The sequence below is a fragment of the Lolium perenne genome, chromosome 4, assembly GCF_019359855.2.
Source record: "Lolium perenne isolate Kyuss_39 chromosome 4, Kyuss_2.0, whole genome shotgun sequence".
Taxonomy (NCBI): domain Eukaryota; kingdom Viridiplantae; phylum Streptophyta; class Magnoliopsida; order Poales; family Poaceae; genus Lolium; species Lolium perenne.
This window is the reverse complement of record NC_067247.2, coordinates 175,118,062-175,141,120: the sequence shown is the minus strand read 5'-3', so window position 1 is coordinate 175,141,120 and position 23,059 is coordinate 175,118,062. Positions and strand designations below refer to the sequence as shown.

Sequence of the window (23,059 nt, the reverse complement as noted above, 5' to 3'; positions counted from 1 at the left end):
GCGCCCACGTATGGAGGTATCGCCGAGCCCGAGGCCACCATCTCCTAACCAGGCAGGAGGTTCTGGGTGGCAAAACCAGCAGCAGCAGGAGCCTACTTACGAGTATTGGCAGCGTGCCGGTTTCGGCATGGAGCAGCAATTTCCCATGCCTAACTTCGGGTGGCGTCCCCGTATGGATGAGCCAGAGGGTACGCAATTCATCACTATCCATATTAATTGTGCACCATGTGTGAATTTCCTCATGATCGACTAACGTTTTTTTTATCTAATCAAAGGTGAGGGACATATGTCGATGGGGTCCGGATCACGATCCTTCTGGTCCAGTGCTCACGATCAGGACGAAACACAGCAGAGCTATCAAGACTGGATTTCAAGTCAACAACAAACTCCACCTCCAGATCCCACGCGATCTGATCGGCCACGAGCGGTACATGCTTCCTCCCCGACATCGCCAGCCACCTGTTCGTATGTACTCGCCGTCACCTTTTCAGGCTCGACCGCCACCGAGGCGAGGTGGAGGGAGGGGCCGTGGTCAGTGAGATGAGTACTATTTGTATGCACCATGTATGAGTACTATTTGTATGCACCATGTATGACTACTATTTGTATGCACCATGTATGACTACTATTTGTCGCTACTGATGAACTCCTCGAATGTCTCTATCTTACTCTCCCTCATCACATAGCGAGCACTATCTAGAAGATATTCGGCCATGAATTCATTGAAAAGATGGGGGGATTCTTATAAGGGGGATCCATCTTGTTGAGAGGCTACACTGAAAGACAAGAAAACGGTGGGGGTATTTATAGGCTACAAGGGATGACTTTCGGCGGGAAGATGTGAGCGGGAAAAAATGGGCGCGAAAGATTGGCGGCAGATTTGGGCGGGAATAAATGGCGGGAACATTGAGCGGGACAAATTGGGCGGGAAAAAGTGGCGGCAAACAATTGAGCCCAAATTTCTGACACAACATTTTCGGGGCAAATTCATTTCACATTAATACTACAACTGAAGTTAAGATACATTGCAGCTGAAATTAAAATACGGCTTAGCACTACAATGGAATTTAAGATACAACGACAAACTAAAACTGAATTTAAGATACATTGCCAGTACGACACATAACTCTACTTTCCCTGCGTCCACCGTGGCCATTTTCCAGACTTGTCACCGCGTTCTTCTGCCGCTTGCGCCTCAGCAGCTCTTTCCCTTAGTCTCTTTCTCTCCGCTTCACGAGCCTCCCTGCGCACCTCTTCCTCTGCAAACCTACGTGCAGCCTCATCATCCATCCTCTTCTGATTCACCTCGCGATTACGAGCTTGTTCCGCCCTAAGTTTCTGTATCTGCCTCTCCCGCTCTGCTTTTTCATTAGCACGAACCTTTTCCCAACGCTCCTCCTCAAAGAACGTTGCCCACGCACGCCGGTGTTTCTCCTCAACCTCCTGACGCGCCCAATCCGGGTGCTCCGTGTCTATCCAGTGAAACCATTTGCATAGGGGCGGGGGAGACTGCAGCACAAACAATAACATTAAATCACATTCATAAATAAATTAATGCCAACATAAATTATGTCCAAACATACCGGCGGCCTGGTGGACGACGAAGCTGAACTACGGGGTGGATCATGCTCATAGCTCGCACACATGAAAAATTTCATGCCGAACTGGTCGGAGAAATCCTCCACCTGCATAACCTTTGCAAGACGGCCGCACCAACACCGCTCCGCAGTCACACCCGGGGGCAAACTTGCAGCCTTCGCCTTCGCCGACCTAAAGTCCTGGTCAGAGCAAGGCACACTCATGATGGCTAAGGGTGAGCAAACAGGATAAAATAGAGATACAAGAACTTGTGCAATCCAGAGTAGCGATGCCTGCTTTTATAGGCAAAAATTCGACAGTGTGGCGGGAAAATTTAGCGGGAGATAGTGGCGGGAGATGATGGCGGGAAGGAGTGGCGGGAAGAAGTGGCGGGAAGGGTGGCGGCAAAGGCGGGAGGGAAACACGGCGGTGCGAACGCGAAAAGGCGGGAAAATTTCGTGCTGGGCAGAATATCGGGTTCAATAAACCCGATTTATTGAAGTCGGGTTCAAATTGCCCGATTATTAGGTATCGGGTTCAACGTGCCCGATTTTCAGAAATCGGGTTCAACCACCCCGATTACTACTTTTTTTATTTTTCTTTTTCCATCACGGCGCAGAAGGCGCAGAAGAATCTTATTTTCGGGTTCCCCAACCCCGATTTTGTGTATTCGGGTTCCTCAAACCCGATTTCATAATTTCGGGTTCCACCACCCCGACGGTGTATTATTTCTGAAATTTACTGAAAACGGCTATTATTCCTGGAATTAATATTAAAAGTGTATTATTTAAAAAAAATTCGCCTCGATGCCGGCGCCATACCCTGCCAGGTCGCTGCTCTCCCCTACCCCGCTCCTGCCCTTAGTGCCTCTAGGCCCGACGCATTTTATTGTCCGTGCGCTTTTGTTTGCGTCAAAATGTATGTTTTTGTGTGTGTGTCTGTTTGCGTCTGGGGTTGGCTCCAGCGAGCGACGCATTTTTTTTCTTGTTTTTTTTCCTCTTCTCCATTTAAACATAGTTTCAAATATTACATATTGAAACATGATTTTACACAAACTAACACATAGTTTGGAACATGGTTTACACAAACTAACACATAGTTTGAACCATGGTTGACACAAAGATAACATTTTAAAAAAAAGAAACCAGTTGTGTTGATTTCCGTATGTTCGCTGCCAAGAAAGAACATTCGAGGGCACACCCAATCACCCAAACTGGAAAATCTAGTGGGAGGAGATGGTGCCCTTGTTGGTTCTATCGAGGAAGAACAGACAGAGACCTCCACTACTGGCTTCGTCTGCCGGATTCGCCGGTGTGGTAGTGGCTACGACAGTCTGTGTCGTCGAACACCTTGACGATCATCTCGTCGTCCAGGTGAGCTGGCAGCCGGGCTCGAGCGCGAGGTCACGGGCGAACTTGTCCCACCCCGTGTGCAGGTACATCTTGCCCTGCCCGTCGAATAGGACCTCCACGGTCCAACGGTAGAAGTTGCAGCTTGCCTCTCGTAGTTGCAAATGCGCCGGCTCGACGCCATCGACGAACTCGGCGAACTTGTCCGGGAGCCGCTTGATGCCGAGTGGGTCGTCGTCGATGCGGAGGAGGAACTCGAATCAGCGGTCCTCCTGCGAAGATGAGGAGGGCGCAGGCGACGGCGAGCGTGGGGCCGTAGCTGCTCCACCACGGCGGCCCCTTCCCCGGCCCCGGGGGCGCCCAGGGCCGCGGCCTCGACCGCCTCGCCGACCACCAGGACCGGCCATGGACTTCCTCGCGGGCCTGGCTGCGTCGCAGGAACACCTAGGCGGCGCTACGGTCGAGCTTTGTGGTGGCTAGGGTTTCTTTAGAGGAGTGGATGAGGAAGAAGAACGCACGCCCCCTTTATATAGGCCGGAGGCATGCGGTGGCCACGGGACGCGTGGTGTCGCTATTAACATGGTTGGCGGAGGTGGGCTGCGGCCGCTCGGCAGCCGAGGCATCGACATTAACATGGCGCAGACTGCCGAAGCGACGCAGCGGCGCCAATCGCTGGCGCGTTTGAGAAGACACATCAATGTAGGGTCGGTGCCAGGCGGGCCCGACGAAACCATCAGACGCGAGCGGACACTTTACGCGTCCGCGCAGCGTCCGCAGAGACGCATCCGAGACACATATTTGGACCAGGTTTGCGTCTCCGCGGACGACCCGGTCACTTTGCGTCGCCCTGCTGTAGGTGGTGCCAGACGCATTTCCGATCACATCGGACGAAAACGGTTGCTAAGCGTCCGTTTAGGTAGCGCCGCTGGAGCAGCTGCCCGCTATTAAGGCTTGGTCGTCGAATAGGGGGATCGAGGAGAAGCGCCTCCGTCGCCAGTAGACGAAACCTGGCGGTTTGGGCGACAGATTGGATGGTGATGACGCCAGGATCTGGCTCACCGACGGAGGAGCACTAGTAGAAAATGGGCCTTTAGTCCCGGTTCACAACGGGCTTTAGTCCCGGTTGTGCAACCGGGACTAAAGGCCCCCTTTAGTCGCGGTTGCTTACGAACCGCGACTAAAAGTCCGTCCACATGGGCGGCTAGCGTGCGCCTGGGCTACCAGGACTAAAGACTATTTCGTTAATTTTTTTTAATTCATTTGGGTTTTTAATTTTTTTCACTCCGTTTTTTTTTCTATTTTTTTTCTTCAGAATTTTTATTATTTCAGTTATTTGCATAGCTTAGTCTCTATCTCTAACTACACTTATCTCTAGTCAAATTACTTACTCGTGGTCAAACTTCCCACTCAGTCACCCATCCTCCCACTACTTCACCTCTAGCACGCTTAACTTCCGAGTTCCATTCCGTCCCGCATCCAAGTGCTACGCGCGTATGTATGTGATACTAGTATCATATCAATCGTATTAACATGTTGGTCGATGTCACATTTTTTTATTGTTTGAATTTCAAATAATTTTTTCATAAACAAAAATAATGATGTAATAATAATCGTAAATAAATATATAAACATTAACTTTTAAATTTTTATTATTTTAATTTTTTAAATTTTATAAATATTTTTTTGCCAAACCTAAAACCTAAAAATTTGAAAATCTAAAAATTGGGTAAAAGTAATAGTAATCTTTATGCTGGATGCAATTATTAATTTTATTTTTTTTGAAAAATTTTAAAAATATAAAATCCGTAATTTATAGAAAAAACTAAAATCTTCCTGCTTTCGTATTTTCATTTGAAATTTTGAGAATCTAAAAATTGGCTAACCGGGTGAACCCGGGTGAATTCTGATGTAACTTTTTCCCAGGATTTTTTTGATATATTAAACGTTTTTTCCCGACATCGTATGCAAAAGTTATTGCGGTTTTACCATCGTGTGTGTGTGTGTGTGTGTGTGTGTGTGTGTGTGTGTGTGTGTGTGCGTGCGTGCGCGTGCGCGTGCGTGCGTGCGTGCGTGCGTGCGTGCGTGTGTGTGTGCAGGGTGCGTGGGAGTAAAAAAACTCGGAAAAACCGTTAGTCGCGGTTGGCCCTTTAGTCCCAGTTGGTGTTACCAACCGCGACTAAAGGGGTACCTTTCGTCTCAGATGGAACATTAGTCGCGGGTCGCCTCTCGAACCGCGACTAAAGCCCCCCTTTAGTCGCGGTTCGAATATTTCCGGGACTAATGAGGATGGACGGAAGCCTCTTTTTCTACTAGTGAGACGGGTCGGATCGTGCCCTCAGTTCGTTCCAATGTTCCAGAGAACACGAACAAAACATCTCAGGAGAATAGAGAGGGAGAGGTATGCTAGGAGAGGTGTACCAGGTGGTAATTAAAAAGACATGTGAGGTCTATTTTCAATACGTATACGTGTATATTGAGATTAGAATGTTAAATACATGAAAACCCCGCTGATGTGATAATAAAAACCATGTCAATCGGTGCAAAGGGGTGTATTATGAACGGTTTTTAGAAATTAGAGGTGAAACTTGAACCAACTAAGAGTTAAGGGTTGTAAGGTGAACTTTGCAACAAGTTTAGGGGGGGGGGGGGTAAATTTGACTTCTCTCAAAAAGTTTAGCCTTCCTATCGGAGCCCCTCAAGACAAACATGTAGTCATGACATAATAATAAATTGGGAAAATTTGCTACAGGACACCGTTATTTTTGGCATTTGCTCAAACACATCGCTTGATTGTATCTTTGTCAGGTACCATTACAATTTTGTGACACATTTGCCAGAACACACCACCTAACTAAAAACGGAAAGTTTTTCACTTTTACGTGGGATGACTGGTTTTGAAGACAAAGGGCAAAACTTTCCGTTTTCAGGTGGTGTGTTCTAGCAAATGTGCCACAAATTTGTAATGGTACCTGGCAAAAATATAATCGAGCGGTGTGTTTTAGCAAATGCCAGAAAATAACAGTGTCCTGTAGCAAATTTTCCCTAACAAATTCCATTGATCAGAATTAGTTGAAACCTTTTATCTTCATCCTCATGTTATGGTGCCACTGAATATGTTGTGGACACTTCGGTACAGATTGCAACTGAATCGACGAGATGTAAAATACATCAACTGTTTTTGCTGTTTTCGGATTTTTACATCACTAAATTTTGTCCTCAAAACTCAGAAGTTGTAAAATACATCACCTCACCTTTGAAAGTTCTCCAACAAATGATGAAAATGACGAGTGACAAGTGTGTGGAGTACAAGACTAGCAGTAGTAGCACACTACACACTACATTGGAAAGAGCTACGGACACGGAGAGTGGACAAATGGAGGCCGAGCTACATGTATCTATTTATTTTAAAAAATTTGGAAATTATAGTTTTAAGTTTCAAAAAACTCTAAAAAAATCCTAGATGTAGCCAATGATGAAATTTACAAACATGAAAAATCTCAATGTGAAATTCTTAGTACTTTAGGCTACACAAAAGTGATAAATGTGTGGATCTCAGAATAGTGAATAGTGCATAATTCAAAACTATAAAACCTGTCAGATTTTGTTATTTCTGTGTAGTCTATAATACAAAGAATTTCACATTGAGATTTTCCAGGTTTGTAGATTTCGTCATTATCTTCATCCAGGATTTTTTCAGATTTTTTTAAAACTTAAAATTAAGATTTTCGAATTTTTCAAAATAAAAGACTACATGTAACTCGGTCTCCGTTTGCAGTTTTCGTACGGACACACAACTTTTGAGAGCCAGAAAGGAAGAAAGACAAGTGGGGCTCATGGTGGAGCTACGGATATGTCATGGTGAAGCCGCCCCAGCCTTGGAGACTGGGATTCGATGCCAACTACACGGTTGATGCATGGGGTCACTCACACAGTCACACTTACAACACATGCTCACACATACACATGCTACTAGTACCATGCTGCAATGGCCAGCCAGCCTTAATTTGCACCATCTTTCTCCGCCTAAGATATCATTTCTGATGAGCAAAAGATGGTATAGGGCTGTTTTAAAACATATGGCTCAAAGAGCCCAGTTTTAAATTAATAAATAAGCATAGAATGTTAAGCCCAAGCCAATGCTAGTCCTAGAGTAGTACTTACAATGAGAGACGTGAGATCGTGTCGTACATGGTGATCATCGATCCACCATGTCTACTCAACCCTAGAGTAGCATTACAATGAGAGACGTGAGATCGTGGCGTACATGGTGACCATCGATCCACCATGTCTACTCAACCCGAGAGTAGCATTACAATGAGAGACATGAGATCGTGACGTACATGGTGACCATCGATCCACCATGTCTACTCAAACCCAGAGTAGCATTATAATGAGAGACATGAGATCGTAGCGTACATGGTGTTCATCGATCCACCATGTCTACTCAACCCCGACACCGCATACGGTGAGATACAATGGGAATATGGGATGGCCTTACGCGCTCGAGCTAGAGCATGCCTTCCGCGATGGAGGCCAGCGCCGTGCTCTCTCCGAGTTGGTCGCCCTCCACCACGGCACCGCCTCCCGATGCTGCAAGCCTGCACGGCGCTTATGGCTAGGATAGGACGGGTGAACTCAGGTTCTAGAGGGTCGTCGAGGCCGCCACCACGGCGTTGGCGTTGACACGAGTCGTGCAGCTCACGGTAGTTGGGCACGCTGGGAGGCGAGGCGACAACGGGTCTAGCTAGCACGTGCTTGAATTCGTTTCACATAGAGTATTTCGCGCGGTGGAAACGCATCAGCGCGAGGTGGGCGACGACGTGCGTCGTGCGCCTGGCACGTTGGAAGAAGCCGAGCCAGGATCAACAGCACTACGAGCACGTTTGGTAGGCTGGGCCAAATTCGTGCACCACTGGCGCAACGAGATGGGTCACGGGCCACATTTGGCCCTGTGTTTGGCAACCTGTGTTGCATCGGCCCGAACAGAAGTGCATGTTGTTTAGATGCCTAGATAAAGTGTTCCATCTTTATGTTTGGTTGCCATTTTAGGCACCCAGACAAAACTTCCTCTCACCACATTCAAATATGGTGACCTTACCATCACACAAGAGCTCAAACACAGACATAAGCACATCACACAGTTATAGAACGAACATAACAAAGTACTTAGTACCTAATCCTATTGTCAGAGTGGTAAGACGCATACTTAAACCTAGGGGCAGACTACCCTGGTCCAAAAGCAATGTTCAACAGCCTCTACATGCCAACATTACAGTCACATATGCACAAAAGTAAGTGTTTAACATCCTCCTAGAGGCGAGAACAACTACTAGCGGCGACGATCAGACAACAGCAGAGACAGGGATCAAGCACCTACACGTTAATGGCGAGGATCAGCATAAGGGCCCTCGTGGTGCCTCTTGCAGCTGAAGATGGTGGAGCACGAAGTATCCTTCCTGAAGACGTCGACCCTGAAGTCGTCGTCCTTAGGGGTGAAGACGATCGTGTAGTCGACACGGAGGAAAAGCATGGCCACGAACTCGCTCCAGGACTTGATGAAGCCGACGCGCTGGCCCGTCCACTGGAGCTACACCTTACACCAAAAACGCTCGCCCATGTACAAGCACACCTTCACATGCGGGTCATTGTTCTTCAGCTTGTACTTGCTGATGAGGAGCTGCTCCATGTAGGGCGACACAACGAGGGCAAGGAGGTACTAGCTCTCCACCTGCACGAAGAACACCGACACCCGCTGCCTGGGAGCGTGCCCCAGGTCAGCCGGACGGCCGACGTGAACCCTTGGCGCGGTGATCCGCCGGTGCGCTTCCATGAACCCTTCATTGGGGTCACGAAGCTGCACCCGGACGGCCATGTCCCTTGTGTCCAGTATGGGCCCTTCCGGGAAGGTTTCCAGGAAGAGCCAGTTCTGCAGATGCAATGACAATGCCAAGTGTTAGCCATACTTGCGTTGTCAGCACCAGAGACAGGGATCAAATCCATGATGGCCATGACAATCACAACAGGATCGTCGTGCCAATGCCAATGTCCATCATGGAGCTCCATCATAGGGCATGCCAATGCCAATGGCAATGGCAATGTCAAGCTCCATCATAGGGCATGCCAATGACAAGTCCATGATGTAGTGCATGCCAATGTCAAGCACTGTCATGGACTTGACAATGTCAAGAGGCCATGACAAGCTCAAGCTCCATCATGGACTTGACATTGTGATGGTGCTCCGGTGATGGCGATAGACAATCTTGCTGAGCGTTGTGTGGAAGCGGTTGGGAAACCCCAAGAGCAAGGTGTGATGATCACAACAACAAGTTTTCCCTCAGTACATGACAAGTAGGAGAAAGGCGTGACTTCTGAAGGTGTTGCTATCTAACTAGTGGCAGGGCGCACTACCGGCGTTAGCAACAACGTGGAACATGCACGCAACACAACCAAAGTACTTTGCCCCAACTTACAGTGAGGTTGTCAATCTCACCGGTTTGCTGAACACAAAGGATTAGACGTATCGAGTGAAAATAGATGTTTGCAGTAATTAAAGAGAACATGAATTGCAGTAAGTAAATAGAACAAGATGATTGTATCGGTGTAAAAGAAAGGACGGGGGTCCACAGTTCAGTAGAGGTGTCACTCTATAAAGATAAATAGCATGCTGGGTGAACAAATTACAGCTGGGCAATTGACAGAATATCGACCATACATGACAAGATGATTAGTATGAGATTTGATTGGGCATTACAACATAATACATAGACCATAATCCAACTGCGTCTATGACTAATAATCCACCTCGGTTATCATCCGAACCCCTTTCAATATTAAGTTGCAAGCAACCGATTATCGCATTAAAAAATAGAATTACTCTTGGATAAAACATTTTTGTTTTCTCCCTAGTAGCAACAACACATCAACAATCTTAGAATTTCCTGTAACTCACTCAGATTACTAGATGCATGAACCTACTATCGAGCATAAATACCCCCACTTGGAGTCACAAGCATCTACTTGACCAGAATATCTACTAGCAACGGAGAGCATGCAAGATCAAAAATAACATATGACATGAATATATATAATCAACCTCAACATAGTATACAATATTCATCGGATCTCAGCAAATACAACATGCATGATTACATAAAAATGATCTTGATCATGTAGGGCAGCTCACAAGATCTATACATGAAGCACAAATTAAAGAAGACAACCATCTAGCTACTGATGTGGACCCATAGTCCAGGGATGAACTACTCACACATCACTTCGGAGGCGGGCATGTCGATGTAAATGCCTTCGGCGATGATTTACCCCTCCGACAGGGTGCCAGGAAGAGCTTCAGAATCCCCAGAGATGGGTTCTGCGATGGCGGTCTCGACGGAACTTTTCGTGGATGGAGGCTCGGGTGTCCAGGGTTTTCCCGAGAAGATATATAAATAGGCGGATGATTTAGGTCGTTGGGGTGCCTGGGGGCCCACACGATGCCTTGGTGCGGGCCCAAGCTTGGCCGCGCCAAGGGCAGGTGTGGCCGCCCTGTGGCGCCACTTCGTCCCTCCTCTGGACTTCGTCTTTGTTTCGGTAAAATATTGACTTCGGCTTTTGTTTCGTCCAATTCCGAGAATATTTTCTGTACAACTTTTCTGAAATACAAAACAGTAGAAAACAGGGAACTGGCACTGTGACATCTTGTTAACAGGTTAGTGCCAAAAATCATATAAAAGTGCATCAAAATGTAAGCAAAACATATATGAATTGGTGTAAAACAAGCATAGAGCATCAAAAATTATAGATACATTTGAGACGTATCACATTGTCATGTCCATGACATGCAACAGACATTAACATTAATTCTATCTACATTCACATCAATCGGAGCAGCGGGACAACTATCTGATCTACAATGTAATCGAATCGATCTACACTAGCATCTATCAGATGGGCGAGCGAGTGAGAGTACTTACGATGGGGTGGAGTGAAAGCGGCCCGGTCGGAGGAGGAGGAGGAGGAGGACAGACACTGGCACCGACATGTCCTTGAGGAGGTCGCACTCCAAATCCGGGTGGAGGAGGAGGCGGAGCCAGAGCAACGGTCATCTGGTAGGGCGCCGGTGCCGCGCTCGGAAGCGGAGCGCCGATGAAGCTGTCGGCTGCTGACGAGCACGTGGTCGGCCGAACGGCAGCGCGATGTGCGGCGCGCCATTCGGAGCTACCGGATGTGGCATACCCCATGGCATCGGCGCGTGCATCGAGGTCGACGCGAACCCCGGTAGGGGCTCCATCTCCCTGCTGGAGCCCGGTGCACCTACCGCCATTGCCGCTGCCCTTGCCGGCAGAAACCCTAGGGGGCAGGAGTCAAAAACCCCTGGAGTCGAGGAATCCGCCGGTGGAATCCCGGCGGCTTGAAGAGCGGCGATGGCCGCGCTGCGAGTTGCGATGCCGGCCGGCCTCGTACTCGCGAACGGCGACAGCCGATTCAACACCAGTACGCGACTGACATCGATCTGCGTCGCCGAATCGCGGCCGCCGGCCTCGTACTCGCGGACGATGCGCAGGAGCGCCTCGTTGGATCTCGTGACCGTCGGCCGGACGGTTGGATTCATCGACGCTGGAGCGGAAGGAGGCGGTGAAGGCCATGGGCGGCGGTTGATGCGACAGGGCTGTGAGTGTCAGTGAGAAAGTGAATGGGGAGAGAGGAGGGAACTGGTGACTGAAAGTGGGGAGCGAGGGACAAGACAACGCTGTGTTTCCCGCGCTTTTCCACGTGTGCAACCGCAGCACGAGGACGTGTAAAATGGCTCGACAACGGGACATGCCTGCTGAAAACTGCTGATTCAAGCGTTTCTCCAGGCTGTCCTAGGGATGCTTTTAGAACCGATTGAGCCACAACGCTAAAAGCTTACATGCAACTAAATAGACCGATTTTTGCTGAACCGTTGCGAGCCGGAAACGTGCAGCCTACCAACCGCGCCCTACTTGAATCTGCCGACTGCCGGATACATGAAAGAGAACTCGACATTGTGGACGTGCAAATCGTGGATCGAATCATCTACGTATTCAAGATAATACGGTTAACTTGGTATGGTAGTTCGTATGGATGCGATAGAATCTGCAAAGTTCAAGTTCGGAGTAGTGATGTGTCTCATATGCCACTAAATACAACTTTGGTCTGCACTATTTTCTTGACATTGCCTTGTCCGGTAGTCTTCTTCTTCAACAACGTAAGTATGTACTTGAGCATCTTTCTCGTGCTGATATGTTGAGGTGCACTCCAGTAACTACATCCATATCATTTTCTGAGCGTCTTTGTTATCAAAGAGGCCACTTAGCATTGTTGGTGGCCTTCAGTATCTTACAGTGACACGACATGACTTGTCCTTTGTTGTGAATAAGGTGTATCAGTATCTACAAGAGCCTCATATATCTTATTGGTCTGCTGTCAAACGCATCTTGCGTTATGTTCCCTATTCACAGTGTATGCGGCTTCAGTCTTCTTCTTCTACATTGTTGTCAGGTTTTTCAGATGCAGACTGGACTGGCAGTATGGATGATCAGCGATCCACGGAGGGATATGTTATCTTTTATGGAGGAGATTTGATTGTCTGGAGTGCTCGTAGGCAGTCTACTGAGTCAGAGTACACGGATCTTGCTAATTGGGTACAATAATACTGAAGGAACTTGGTGTTGTTCAAGCTCAACCTCCAATTTTGTGGTGTGACAATATTGGTGCTACATATTTATCATTAAACTCAATCTTTCATGCGCGGACGAAGCACATTGAGGTTAATTTCCACTTTGTTCGAGAGCGTGTGACACAGAAGCAACTGCAGATTCGGTTCATCTCTTCAAAGGAGCAACGACATTTTTACTAAGCCTCTTCTTTTACCTACATACGAGAATTATAAACGCAATCTCAATCTTTCATTAGTTGAGATTAAGAGAGTGTGTTAAATAATACGTACGTACACGATATGTGTATGTATCTGTATAGATATAGATCTCTTTATTATACCCACTATATAATGATAAGGAAACCTACCTGACAAGGCACGTTGGGCCGGCATACGTATCTCTTCATTTAGTTTTACAAATCATCCTCTAGGACTACACACTATACATGTTTACTGTAGATATATATGCTCATGACTGCAAGTGAAGAACAATTGCATGGACAATATGGTAGGTTTAATTTCCTCTAACGTGAAGCAGTACATGATATCCGAGTGACATACCCAAAGTTTTGGCACGTGGAAGCATATGCTTCCTTTATATTCTGGAGATGCACATATAGATTTCTTTATCAAAAAAATTCGACATTTTGAAATATAAATTTTTGGTAGAGAGAGCATACGCACTCAGGAGCCGAACTGAATTTCCGATACCCAAAGTTCAACCAATCTGTATAGATCCTTTTTACATCAAGTTGTTCAATAAATTACTCAATGGAAGAACACCAAGAAAGCATCCTGTATCATTGCAATATGAGAAATTATTGCAGAAACTCAATTCGGCTCTCGGGTGCATATGTTTTCTCTACCAAAAATTATATTTTGAAATGTTCAAAAAATTGACAAAAAATTATTCATGTACATCTCCACAATATATGTGTGTTCCGTCAAGTTTCATGAGAAACTGATAATTTTTGTGCTCTATGTAAAAAAAAGAAAACAATTCTTATGAAAAGTCTTATTTTTAGAACCGAATTTTGTCTTTTTATAGATACTATGCAATAAATCGATTTTTCATGAAACTACTTTACAATCATGTAGCACGTGAAGACGTATGTGCGAATTTTTTGTTTTAATTTTTTTTGATATTTAAAATGTGTTTAAGGTGCATTTTAAAATAAAGGGAGCATATGCTTACATGTGTCAAAACATCACTGTTGCAACTATGTAGTAGTAATTTCATTATACAACAAGGCGAACCACTTACCATGCTCATTTTGGACTCGATGAGGTTTTTGGGATGAATGAAGTGAGAGGTATATCTGCTGGTCCATCCACCCAACAAACTCACGAAAGTAGCGCTTCACTATATCTTAAACAATTAGTATCTCTCTAATTACAACAAACTTCACACCTAACGGTCGTCCCGAATATAAACAATCTACGCACGATGTGGTGTTTTGCATCTTGTGACTCTTTCTTTTGCACCACAAATGAATAATCATATGGAATTATAGAACATGAAGCCTTGCCACATGGCTAAATCTATTCAAATATCCTACGATAGCAAAGCAATTTCCAAGGATGTATCAATCATTTCACTACAGCCGCTACACTTTCTGCTCCTTGAATTCGCAATCTTAGCTAGTACTTCTCTACTGTGCAAAATAAATTAAAATAAATATACCGTTATCTGAAATCATCTCTGGTTTTTTACTAAAGAGAATAGCTTCACGCATTCGGTAAACTTGAAGCTGGGATAAACAATATATCAAGTAATTGAAAGGTGGTCGATTCAGAATATCATCAAGAAGGCACACTTAACATTTACAACAATTGCTTATTTAGCGAAGAAATATGTAACACCTTTAATATCACAATTTGAATAGGCAGGACCAAATTATAGGAAAATATATAAATTTCATAAAAGGATCCTTCTACCTACCCAATTCTGTCACCTGAAAATTACTAATATATAATTTTCAGTTTATAGAAATCTCTCTTCCTAGTACTATAGTACACACTAGCAAATCAGGACGAATCATTTAGTATAAGAATAGTATAATGTTTCTTTAGCCTAACAAATAGAAAGCACGAGGATGCTCTGCGTGTCAAACCATCTAATTTAGATACCTCTTTATGTTGGTTATACGTTTTTCCCCTATAATATTGTTGGGTATTCAGGTTAATAGAAATTGAACAAACAAATAGTGGCAAATGATAATAGGTGTTGGGCAGGAGCCATTCACCGTTGCCCTCTGCTCTCGCGACCCTCTCCCCCGAACCCTAGGTTTGCCGCCGCCGGCTCCCTCACCCGGTGCCCCCAGCTCCCTCCCCCAGCACCCCTAGTGCCTCCTCCCTCCTTGCCGCTGCCGGGGGGCTCCGTTGGGAAAAGCCCAGTTGGGGATGGCGGCGGCGGGGTCTCCCCCCCCCCCCCCCCCCGGGGCAGCGACCCGTTGTAGACGGCGGCGACGCGCCTCCCCGTCTAGATCTGGCGCCGCATAGCAGCAGGATCTCGGCAGTTGGTGGCTCGACAACGACGGAGATGAGGATCCCGAACCCCTTCTCCAGTCCAACTTCGGCAAATCGGGGCCACGATGTTTGTCCGGGGTGAAAACCCTGCTCGACGGCGACCGATGCTGGCCAAGGCGACTCCTGTGGGCGCCATTCCCTTCTTGGAGGCGTGTTCATGCCCCTCACCGTGCCTCTCCTCCCCTCGGATGACGGGGGAAACCCTAGGTCCAGTTCACCGGACTAGGCTGCAGTGCCACGGTGTCGTTATCTTCTTGAAGACGTCGTCTTGGCCATCTTGAGGGAGGCCGATGCAGCATTTGGAGTCTGGGGGCGATGTGTTGTGCTGCCGATGTTGGCTACTACCCGAGGCTTGGGCTCTAGGGGCGCTATGTACGACATGTTGTTCGGCGTATTTCTCGAGTCCATCAGTACCCTACCTTTTTCTCGCTGTCTCTTCAAGCGCATGGGGGAGGGGGGGGGGGGGGGGTACGTTGGTCCTGGTGCCCTCGAAGTGGAGGTCGAGCTTCAGTGGTGTCTTGCTTGGTTCGTGACGCGGCCCGGATGCTATGTGCTCCTTCTCCTCGCCACCTGTGGCTGGATGTTGGGCAAAGCGGGTAATTTATCTTCGAGTATGTAGAGGTTGTGTTGCTTGCCGCTCGGCCATGATGTTGGTGTGGAGTTGTAGCCTTCTCGGTGTTGTATCATGGTGCGTGTGAAATAGTAGCCTTTTTGGCGTTGTTTCTCTCGCCTTGGATTTTTTTCCTATATGATTGATACACCTTTCAGGGTGTATCCTCGAAAAAAAAGTGTTGGGCAGGAAAAGAACTACACGTGAAATCTGCAACAAAGACACAACAGTCTGTCTAGATAAGCATTCAGAGGCGGCACAATGAGAGAATTTGGAAGGGGTGGCGCCGAACTGTGGGGGACTTGTAGCCGAGCGAGGGGCGAGGACGGGCGAGGTGGAAGACGCAGGCGACGACGGTGATGGAAATCTAAACAGGAAGACTGGACCCATACAATGATACAACAATAAACTGAAACAAAACAGGCACAGAACAACCGCGGCCAGCTGGCCCCACCACCGGAACCAACCTCCGCAACGATATTGAATAAGACTAGTCATAATGGGAAGTATCATACACTAGTATCATGCACATGATACTAGTTTATGATACTAACCCCACAATGCATAGTATCATAAGATAGTATCATAGTATCATCATATTTAATTTTTGTAGAATCTCAATATAAATGTGTGTACATGATGTGTTTGTCATTAAGTTTTTTAGTTTTACGTGCTATGATACCGTATCATATTATGATACCACTCTCATCTCTCAGCTCATTAATTGGTGCGCCACATCAGATTTTTAACAATATGGCATACATGATATTACTTATGATACTCCTATTGTGACTAGTCTAAAAATGCAGGAGATAGAGAAACGAACCAGAGCGAGGAACAGGCGAGCGCCGAATGAAGAGGGGAAACCGCCGCCACGAAAGAGAGATAAAACCAGTTTTGGTCGCCCGCCATCTTTGCAGGTACAATTTTGGAGGCAAAGCTGAGCGAAATTGACAAACCCATTTAAACCGATCAAGCTTGTCGGAGCGGACACGCCCCGCACTTTTGCCGCGAGATTCGCCGGAATTTCCCTCGCGCTAACGCCTTGGTCGGGATGCAGGCCATGCGCGGTTTGCCCTCGCAATTTGTGTATCTTCGGGTGAAAATGAAATCCACTCCGCATAATAACCGCTGTTTTTTTTGGGTTGGAGTCGAAAAAAGGAACCGTTTAGAAACCACATCGGACCCATACCAAAAAAAAAATCCGGGCTATCCCCAAGTTCCCGGGTTGGGGAGGCTGTGCGAGCGTGAACCCCATCTCCTTTTTCGTGTTGGTGCGAAGGAAGTTTCAGCTCGCACATTCCGGCTTCCGCCCCACCTACCGCTCCCGATTCCGCCGCTCCTAGCCCTCTCCGGCCACCGTAGCCCCCACGTCCGGACCGGCATGGACGCAATAAACCCGCCGCTGCTCCCGGGCCAGACCGCGCCGCGCGGACCAGCTCCACCGGCCGCATCTGGATCCAGCACCATTGCGGCAGCCGCTCAGAAGGCGTCGTGGTCGACACGCCGCCCGCTGTTGCTGCTCTCGGAAAGCGGAAGCGGCTGGGGAAGCACGTCGTCCCCGCCCCTCCCGCTGCAGTTGCCCCTCCCGCTCTAGCCAAGTGGGTGAAGCGGCCGAGCAGCAAGGTGTCGGCCCCGGCCCCGGCACCGACGCAGAAGAAGGTGACTCCAAAGAAGGCTGTGAAGAAGCCACCCGCTGCCAAGATGGCGTCGCTGACTGCCTTGACGGCGGCGATGGTGAAGGCGCTGCCGGAGTCGGCTAATGCCCGCAAGGTGGTCGCCGAAAGTCCCGCAGTTGATGTCGCACCGGAGTCGTACGTTGACATGCTCAACGATGCTTCCATCGACATCGACTCGCCGCCGCTTGCGGATTACGGTGACTACAACGACGAATTGGAGGAGGGACTCGAGGGCGAGGAGTTTGAGGAGGAAGAAGAAGCCGACGGCGAGGAGGAAGATGAGTTGGAAGAGATCGAGGAGGGGGTGTTCGATGGGGCGGTGGCCAAGGCGAAGGGGAGATCGATCTGATCCGGCAACTACACCGAATTTGAAGACATGATCTTGATCCATGCTTGGGAGGCAGTTTCGATGGATGTCGTGACCGGCACCGACCAAACCGACAAGAGGTATTGGTAACGCATCGAGGATAAATTCTTCCAATTGATGCCACCTCTCTCTTCTACTCCGACCTGCTCCTACCGCTCGCTCCAAGGACGATGGGACACCATCAAGACGGCGTGCAACCGGTGGGTAGGTTGCATCGAGGTTGTGAGGAACGCGCCACCGAGCGGCACCACCACCGGCGATTGGGAAGCTATTGCACAACAAATGTTTCGGGAAATGCCGGGTTTGAAAAACATACCTTTCAAATTCGCTCATTGCTATACCCTTCTTGAGCACAATCCAAAATGGAAGTTGAGGGAGCAAGAGGCGCCACCGCCAAAGCATAAGCTTTTCGAGTTGGAGGATGCGAAGGAGGACGATGTGCTTGAGAGCAAGAAGAACAAGAAGAGGCCGGATGGATGCAAGGCAACTAAGGACAAGATTAAGAAACTGGGAGAGGCCGCATCATTGTCTCTCAAGATCGATGTCATGGTCAAATCCAAAGAGGCGTTGTTGATGAAAACTTTAGAGGCAAAGAAGGAGATGATGGAGGCGAAGGCCAGGGAGGAGGAGGCAAAATGGACTACACTCCTGAGGATGCAAAGCGCAAGACCGACATTGAGGAGGGGAGAGCACGCGCCGAGGAGCACCGCGCTATGGCGGAGCTCATCGCGGCGGAGAATGCTACTATGATGCTGAACCCGACCGGCATGGATGAGGCTAGCCTTGAGTAGTGGAAGCTTACGAAGAAGCAGATCTTGGCGCGAAGGAGGGAAGCTGCACGTGCTGCCATGGCTGCCACAATAACTGCCGATGGTGAAGACGCTACGGCAAGTGGTGGCGGCCATGTCGATGCGCCGACAACCGAAGGTGACGCGTGATCACTTCCCTCTTTCATGATGTGATGTTCGATCTTCTTTTGGTGACGTGTTTCATGTATGGTTGAGTACTTTGATCAATCTATTTTACATGATTATGTTGCTATATTTGAGAATTATCGGATGATTTGGATAAACCATGTGTTTGTGATTTTTGGTTGCGGGCCGAAAAACACAAGGTTTATCCAAACCATCCGATAATTCTTAAATATAGCAACATAATCATGTCAAATAGATTATGCTAATTTCAGCCTCCAAAACGCGTTTAGGGTGGCTTGGATACGCCGATTTGGGGTTTACGGTTTAGGGTTCTGGTAGAGTCTAGAGATGCTCTAAGTCGCCAAACACATAGGACCAACGCCCGGAGCAACCATAGCGAAAGCTCTTTCAAGATGACCAAAATAAAATAAACATTGAACTTCAGGACATGTTACAGGATTGGACTAGTCTTTGGCTCCATTGGTAGGACTTCTCTTCATTCAACTGTGATATATGCCGGATATAGGGAATAACAAAACTTCAAGCGCAGCTAGCTAGCACCAATACATGAAAGATGGTAATAAATCCTCTTTTGTGATAATGATCTCCAACCAAGCTATATAGAGCTGTCTCTCTTCCTCTGCTCTTCTGGATGAAACTAAACGAATGAATGATGAGATCCCCGTCATGAAACTATGTTGCGAATTTTGATATCGCTAGCATTAGAGATTAGGTTTCCTTTATCTTTTTCTTTTTTTGCATTTTGGCCCAAGATTACTATACATTACACCACGTAGGATCAAATTCAACCTTGTTTCAGTGGACACCAAAGAGGTGTTCTCAGGTACAGACACCTTTCCTGCTAACCAAGCAAATTAGTCTTTCCATCAGGAAAATCCTGCCACAATCACGGAGAACAGTTTTCAGAAACGACTTAACTTGTTATAGATTGGTCCATCTCAAACCAAGCAATTCGTGTCTTGGAACAAGTCATAGCAAGGTACTTGAGTTTACAGCTTAGGAAGATCAATAAATAGGAAATTTACTAGTGGCAAAAACAGATATCCAGTCACAAGGAAGCGCAAGTGCTCTACTTCGGCGAGCCTCTTATATCTTCACCGTCCGCTTGACACAGTTAGGGAAGTGCTTCGCCATAAAACTTGGGTCATCAAGGCACTAAAAATACACACGTACTCAATCAAGTGAACAATCATGTTGCTAATTAAAATGATATATGAAGACAATATGTGTACACTTAATTACCTCGTATTGATATCTTAGCCGTGCCTTCTCCTCTTCAACCTGTAGATGAGGGGAAACAGACATATCATAGTTAATAACAAAAGAAGTATGAAAAACATTTTGCTAGAAAAAAGATCACCGTACACTTTCAGTCAAGAAGCTCTGCTCTATATGATATCCACCCAAACAGGGCATATATTCATCAACGCGTCCACGACAATATGCATCAGCTTTGTTCGGGTGCTTCATACCAACTGCTCCATTATTCTGACAACCATAGCAGCAACCTTCATTAAAGAGAGAGGGGAGATTATCACTAAACTGACACATAATGAACAAGGCACAGCACATAATAATAGTTGAATCATTGAAGGTAAAAAATGCAGCGAATACACATCGATTACATGAACAAGTCTGGGACTTGCATGTGCAAGCTCAAGGATATTAGGGAAACATTACACAAGAGGTAAACAAATAATCATGTAGTACAATGTAAAAATACCGAGAAACAAATCTACTTTTATATCTACTAGACAAGTGTTGATTCTGGTGAAGTGAGAAATACTTAAAAGTAAAATAGAGACTTTAGAGGGAATACCATTATCATAAGGTTTAACAACGCAGAAACAGCAGACCACCATTTCCTCATGCTCTCCTTGTGTACGTCGAACTTCAGCAAAGAAAGAATCAACAACTCCTTCAGTTATTGCGGTGAAATTGAAATGGTAGTACTGATCGCCCTTAGTAAAGAAGAATCGCTGCCGCTGGACATCCTTGAGTTGAAGTGCATGATCCTAAAACACGGAGAATGGATCAGATCAGAATGCGAGAGACCGGAAGAAGCTCATGGAAAAGGAAAGAAAACCGCGTCAAAAAGAAAAGGAAAGAAAAAGAATGATACTCAAATGGAATTGAATGCAGCATACAGGTTGAAAGAAAAAGAGAGAGCTTATGAATACATCGCAGATTAGTTTTACCAGCCTGGAATTCCCTCAAATGCTACACCATGATTCATTTGATCTAATGCTAGAAGCTGGTGAACAATATGGCCCACGATTGAAGAAACCTTCACCTTATCAGCTTGGCACTTCTTCACTAGAGAACGGAGTCAGATCACCTTATCAGTTTGAGCTCTCAAACTGCATATCGAGTTTATTAGTGTGTGTGTTAAGCTGTTAATTTGTCTCATGGCTTGCTTTTTTTATTGTCGTTTTGGAGCTGTCGATACAAATTAAAGTTACATGCATGCAAATTATGCTTCATATACGTTGGTTCAGCCTGTAGGTTCATTTTTACCTACATTGTTAATTCTACTTTGTGTTGCAAATGCATGATATTTATATCAACATTTATAACAATAGATAAATAAAAAACTAGATATCATTTCGAGTTTCCAATATGACTACATAACGTCCAATATATCTGATATCTGATAAATCGAGGGCAATCCAACATGAACCCAACATCCGCAATTTTAAATCTTGAGTAAGACAACAAGACATAGTACATGAGCTCAGAGTGAGGGCAGGAGAGAGAACAAACCCCCAAAAGTTTGTGATCCTCGTTATACTGGTCGACTAAAGCTTGAACCAACAGGTGAACTTCATCTTCAGTTTTGTCTGGTGGTTCAAAACATTTCTTCCTAGTGCCATCAGGCCAGTAGAGAGATTCTTGTATAGCACGCTCCATTATGGAAAGCTTGTCTAATGCTTCATCAGACCTAGTATGGATCAAAGCATTGTATATCATTAGTAGATTGTATGTTCTGGGAAGACATGCACAATATTATGTTTGAACCAAAGGCATACATTTTGGGATCCTCGAGGTCATGAAGATGGCGATTGATAGCATTGTCAGCTTCCTGTAGGCTCTTGAAAGGCCCGGACAGATCAGGATATGTATGGAAAGATCCCCCGAGATCTTTCCTGATGTAAAATGTGAAGTACCAGTCATCAGGTTTCCGGACCAAGATGGGCGAGGAAATGGCGACAGACGAGGAAGTGGTGGCGGCAGACGATTCCTTCAGTGTTGTATTGCCCAGCAACACGTCCAGGTACGAGACAGCAGGTAGTGCAGCTGGAGGCAAAGGCACATTGTCCTGACACCTGAATTATGTGGAAAAATCAAGCAGGCTTGATGATTAGAATTAGGATCAACTTATCTTTATCCTTAGAGTTGATTGGATAATAACAGTATAGTACATATAATCATCGAGCTATGGACGAGATGATGAGGGGAAAAAAGCACCCTTTTTTCTTTACTTGTTTGAAAAAACAAAAATCGATAGATTCCAATCGGTAACTTGCAATCTCATATCCGGAAATCAGAGTGAAATACTAGTACTAGTACATCTTTCTAACGGAGGAACCATCCCTCCCGAGCCAACCAGATAAGTAGAAGAGAAACAACAAATTCGCCCCGACTAGGATGAGAAATAGAGAAGGAAGATTGAAAGAGAGAGTGGACGTACGGGACAGGTTCGGCGCCAGGGCGCGAGGGGCGAGGAGGGATGGTGCGACCGCCAGCGCCACCACGGGAGGGTCGATTGCGGTAGGCATCATGTTCAGCGCGAGCGGAAGGGACCGCGCGAGGAGAGGACGGCCCGGAGGCGACCATACGTTCGGCCGCAGCACGGGTCTGCGACGTTTCATCCTCCGTCAAGAGAGCCCGAGGCTGCAGAGGCACGGGTAGCCTGCCACGGCCTCCGCCATGGCGGCCGCGTCCCCTTCCGCGTCTTGGCATGGCGGACGACAAGGACAAGGGGGAGGGGAAAGGAGAAGCGATGTGCCTAAAACAAACCCAAGACCTCGCCCAGTTCTCACTTCTCAGTTTCTCTCACTCACAGTCTCAGTCTCACACCACATAAGCGATCCATCCTTTTTTATTTAGTTCTATGATGGAGACGAGGGACAGAGATTTGGTGTACATGGGACATGGGTGATCCTGGTTCTAAAAAAAAAACTATATTTTTGAGTTTCAAAAATTTCTGAAAATAAATTCGTATATAGTTAAGGGATTTCTATTTTCGTGCCCCTGCTTCGTAAGTTGTACTTAGTTTTCCCCAGCTCGTTAGTTTTTCCTCAGCTTTCCCCTCCCTCTAGTTTGAAACCCCTCG

General features: G+C 46.7%; 2 protein-coding genes across 2 annotated transcripts; both read right to left on the bottom strand.

Annotated features, from left to right (window-relative positions):
- Positions 1-1,089: 1,089 nt before the first annotated feature.
- Positions 1,090-2,295, bottom strand: LOC139838780 (uncharacterized). The gene is made up of 2 exons (XM_071828828.1): positions 1,584-2,295; positions 1,090-1,509 (listed from the first exon to the last, which is right to left on the bottom strand). Exons 1-2 carry the CDS (start codon positions 1,800-1,802, stop codon positions 1,129-1,131), a joined length of 600 nt encoding a protein of 199 aa, XP_071684929.1. The 5' UTR covers positions 1,803-2,295; the 3' UTR covers positions 1,090-1,128.
- A 17,327-nt stretch (positions 2,296-19,622) lies between these two features.
- LOC127294624 (uncharacterized) lies at positions 19,623-22,783 on the bottom strand. The gene is made up of 7 exons (XM_051324476.2): positions 22,415-22,783; positions 21,753-22,049; positions 21,487-21,664; positions 20,543-20,738; positions 20,089-20,231; positions 19,966-20,004; positions 19,623-19,878 (listed from the first exon to the last, which is right to left on the bottom strand). The coding sequence occupies exons 1-7, from the start codon at positions 22,684-22,686 to the stop codon at positions 19,810-19,812; spliced, it is 1,194 nt and encodes a 397-aa protein (XP_051180436.1). The 5' UTR covers positions 22,687-22,783; the 3' UTR covers positions 19,623-19,809.
- Between the last annotated feature and the right edge of the window lie 276 nt (positions 22,784-23,059).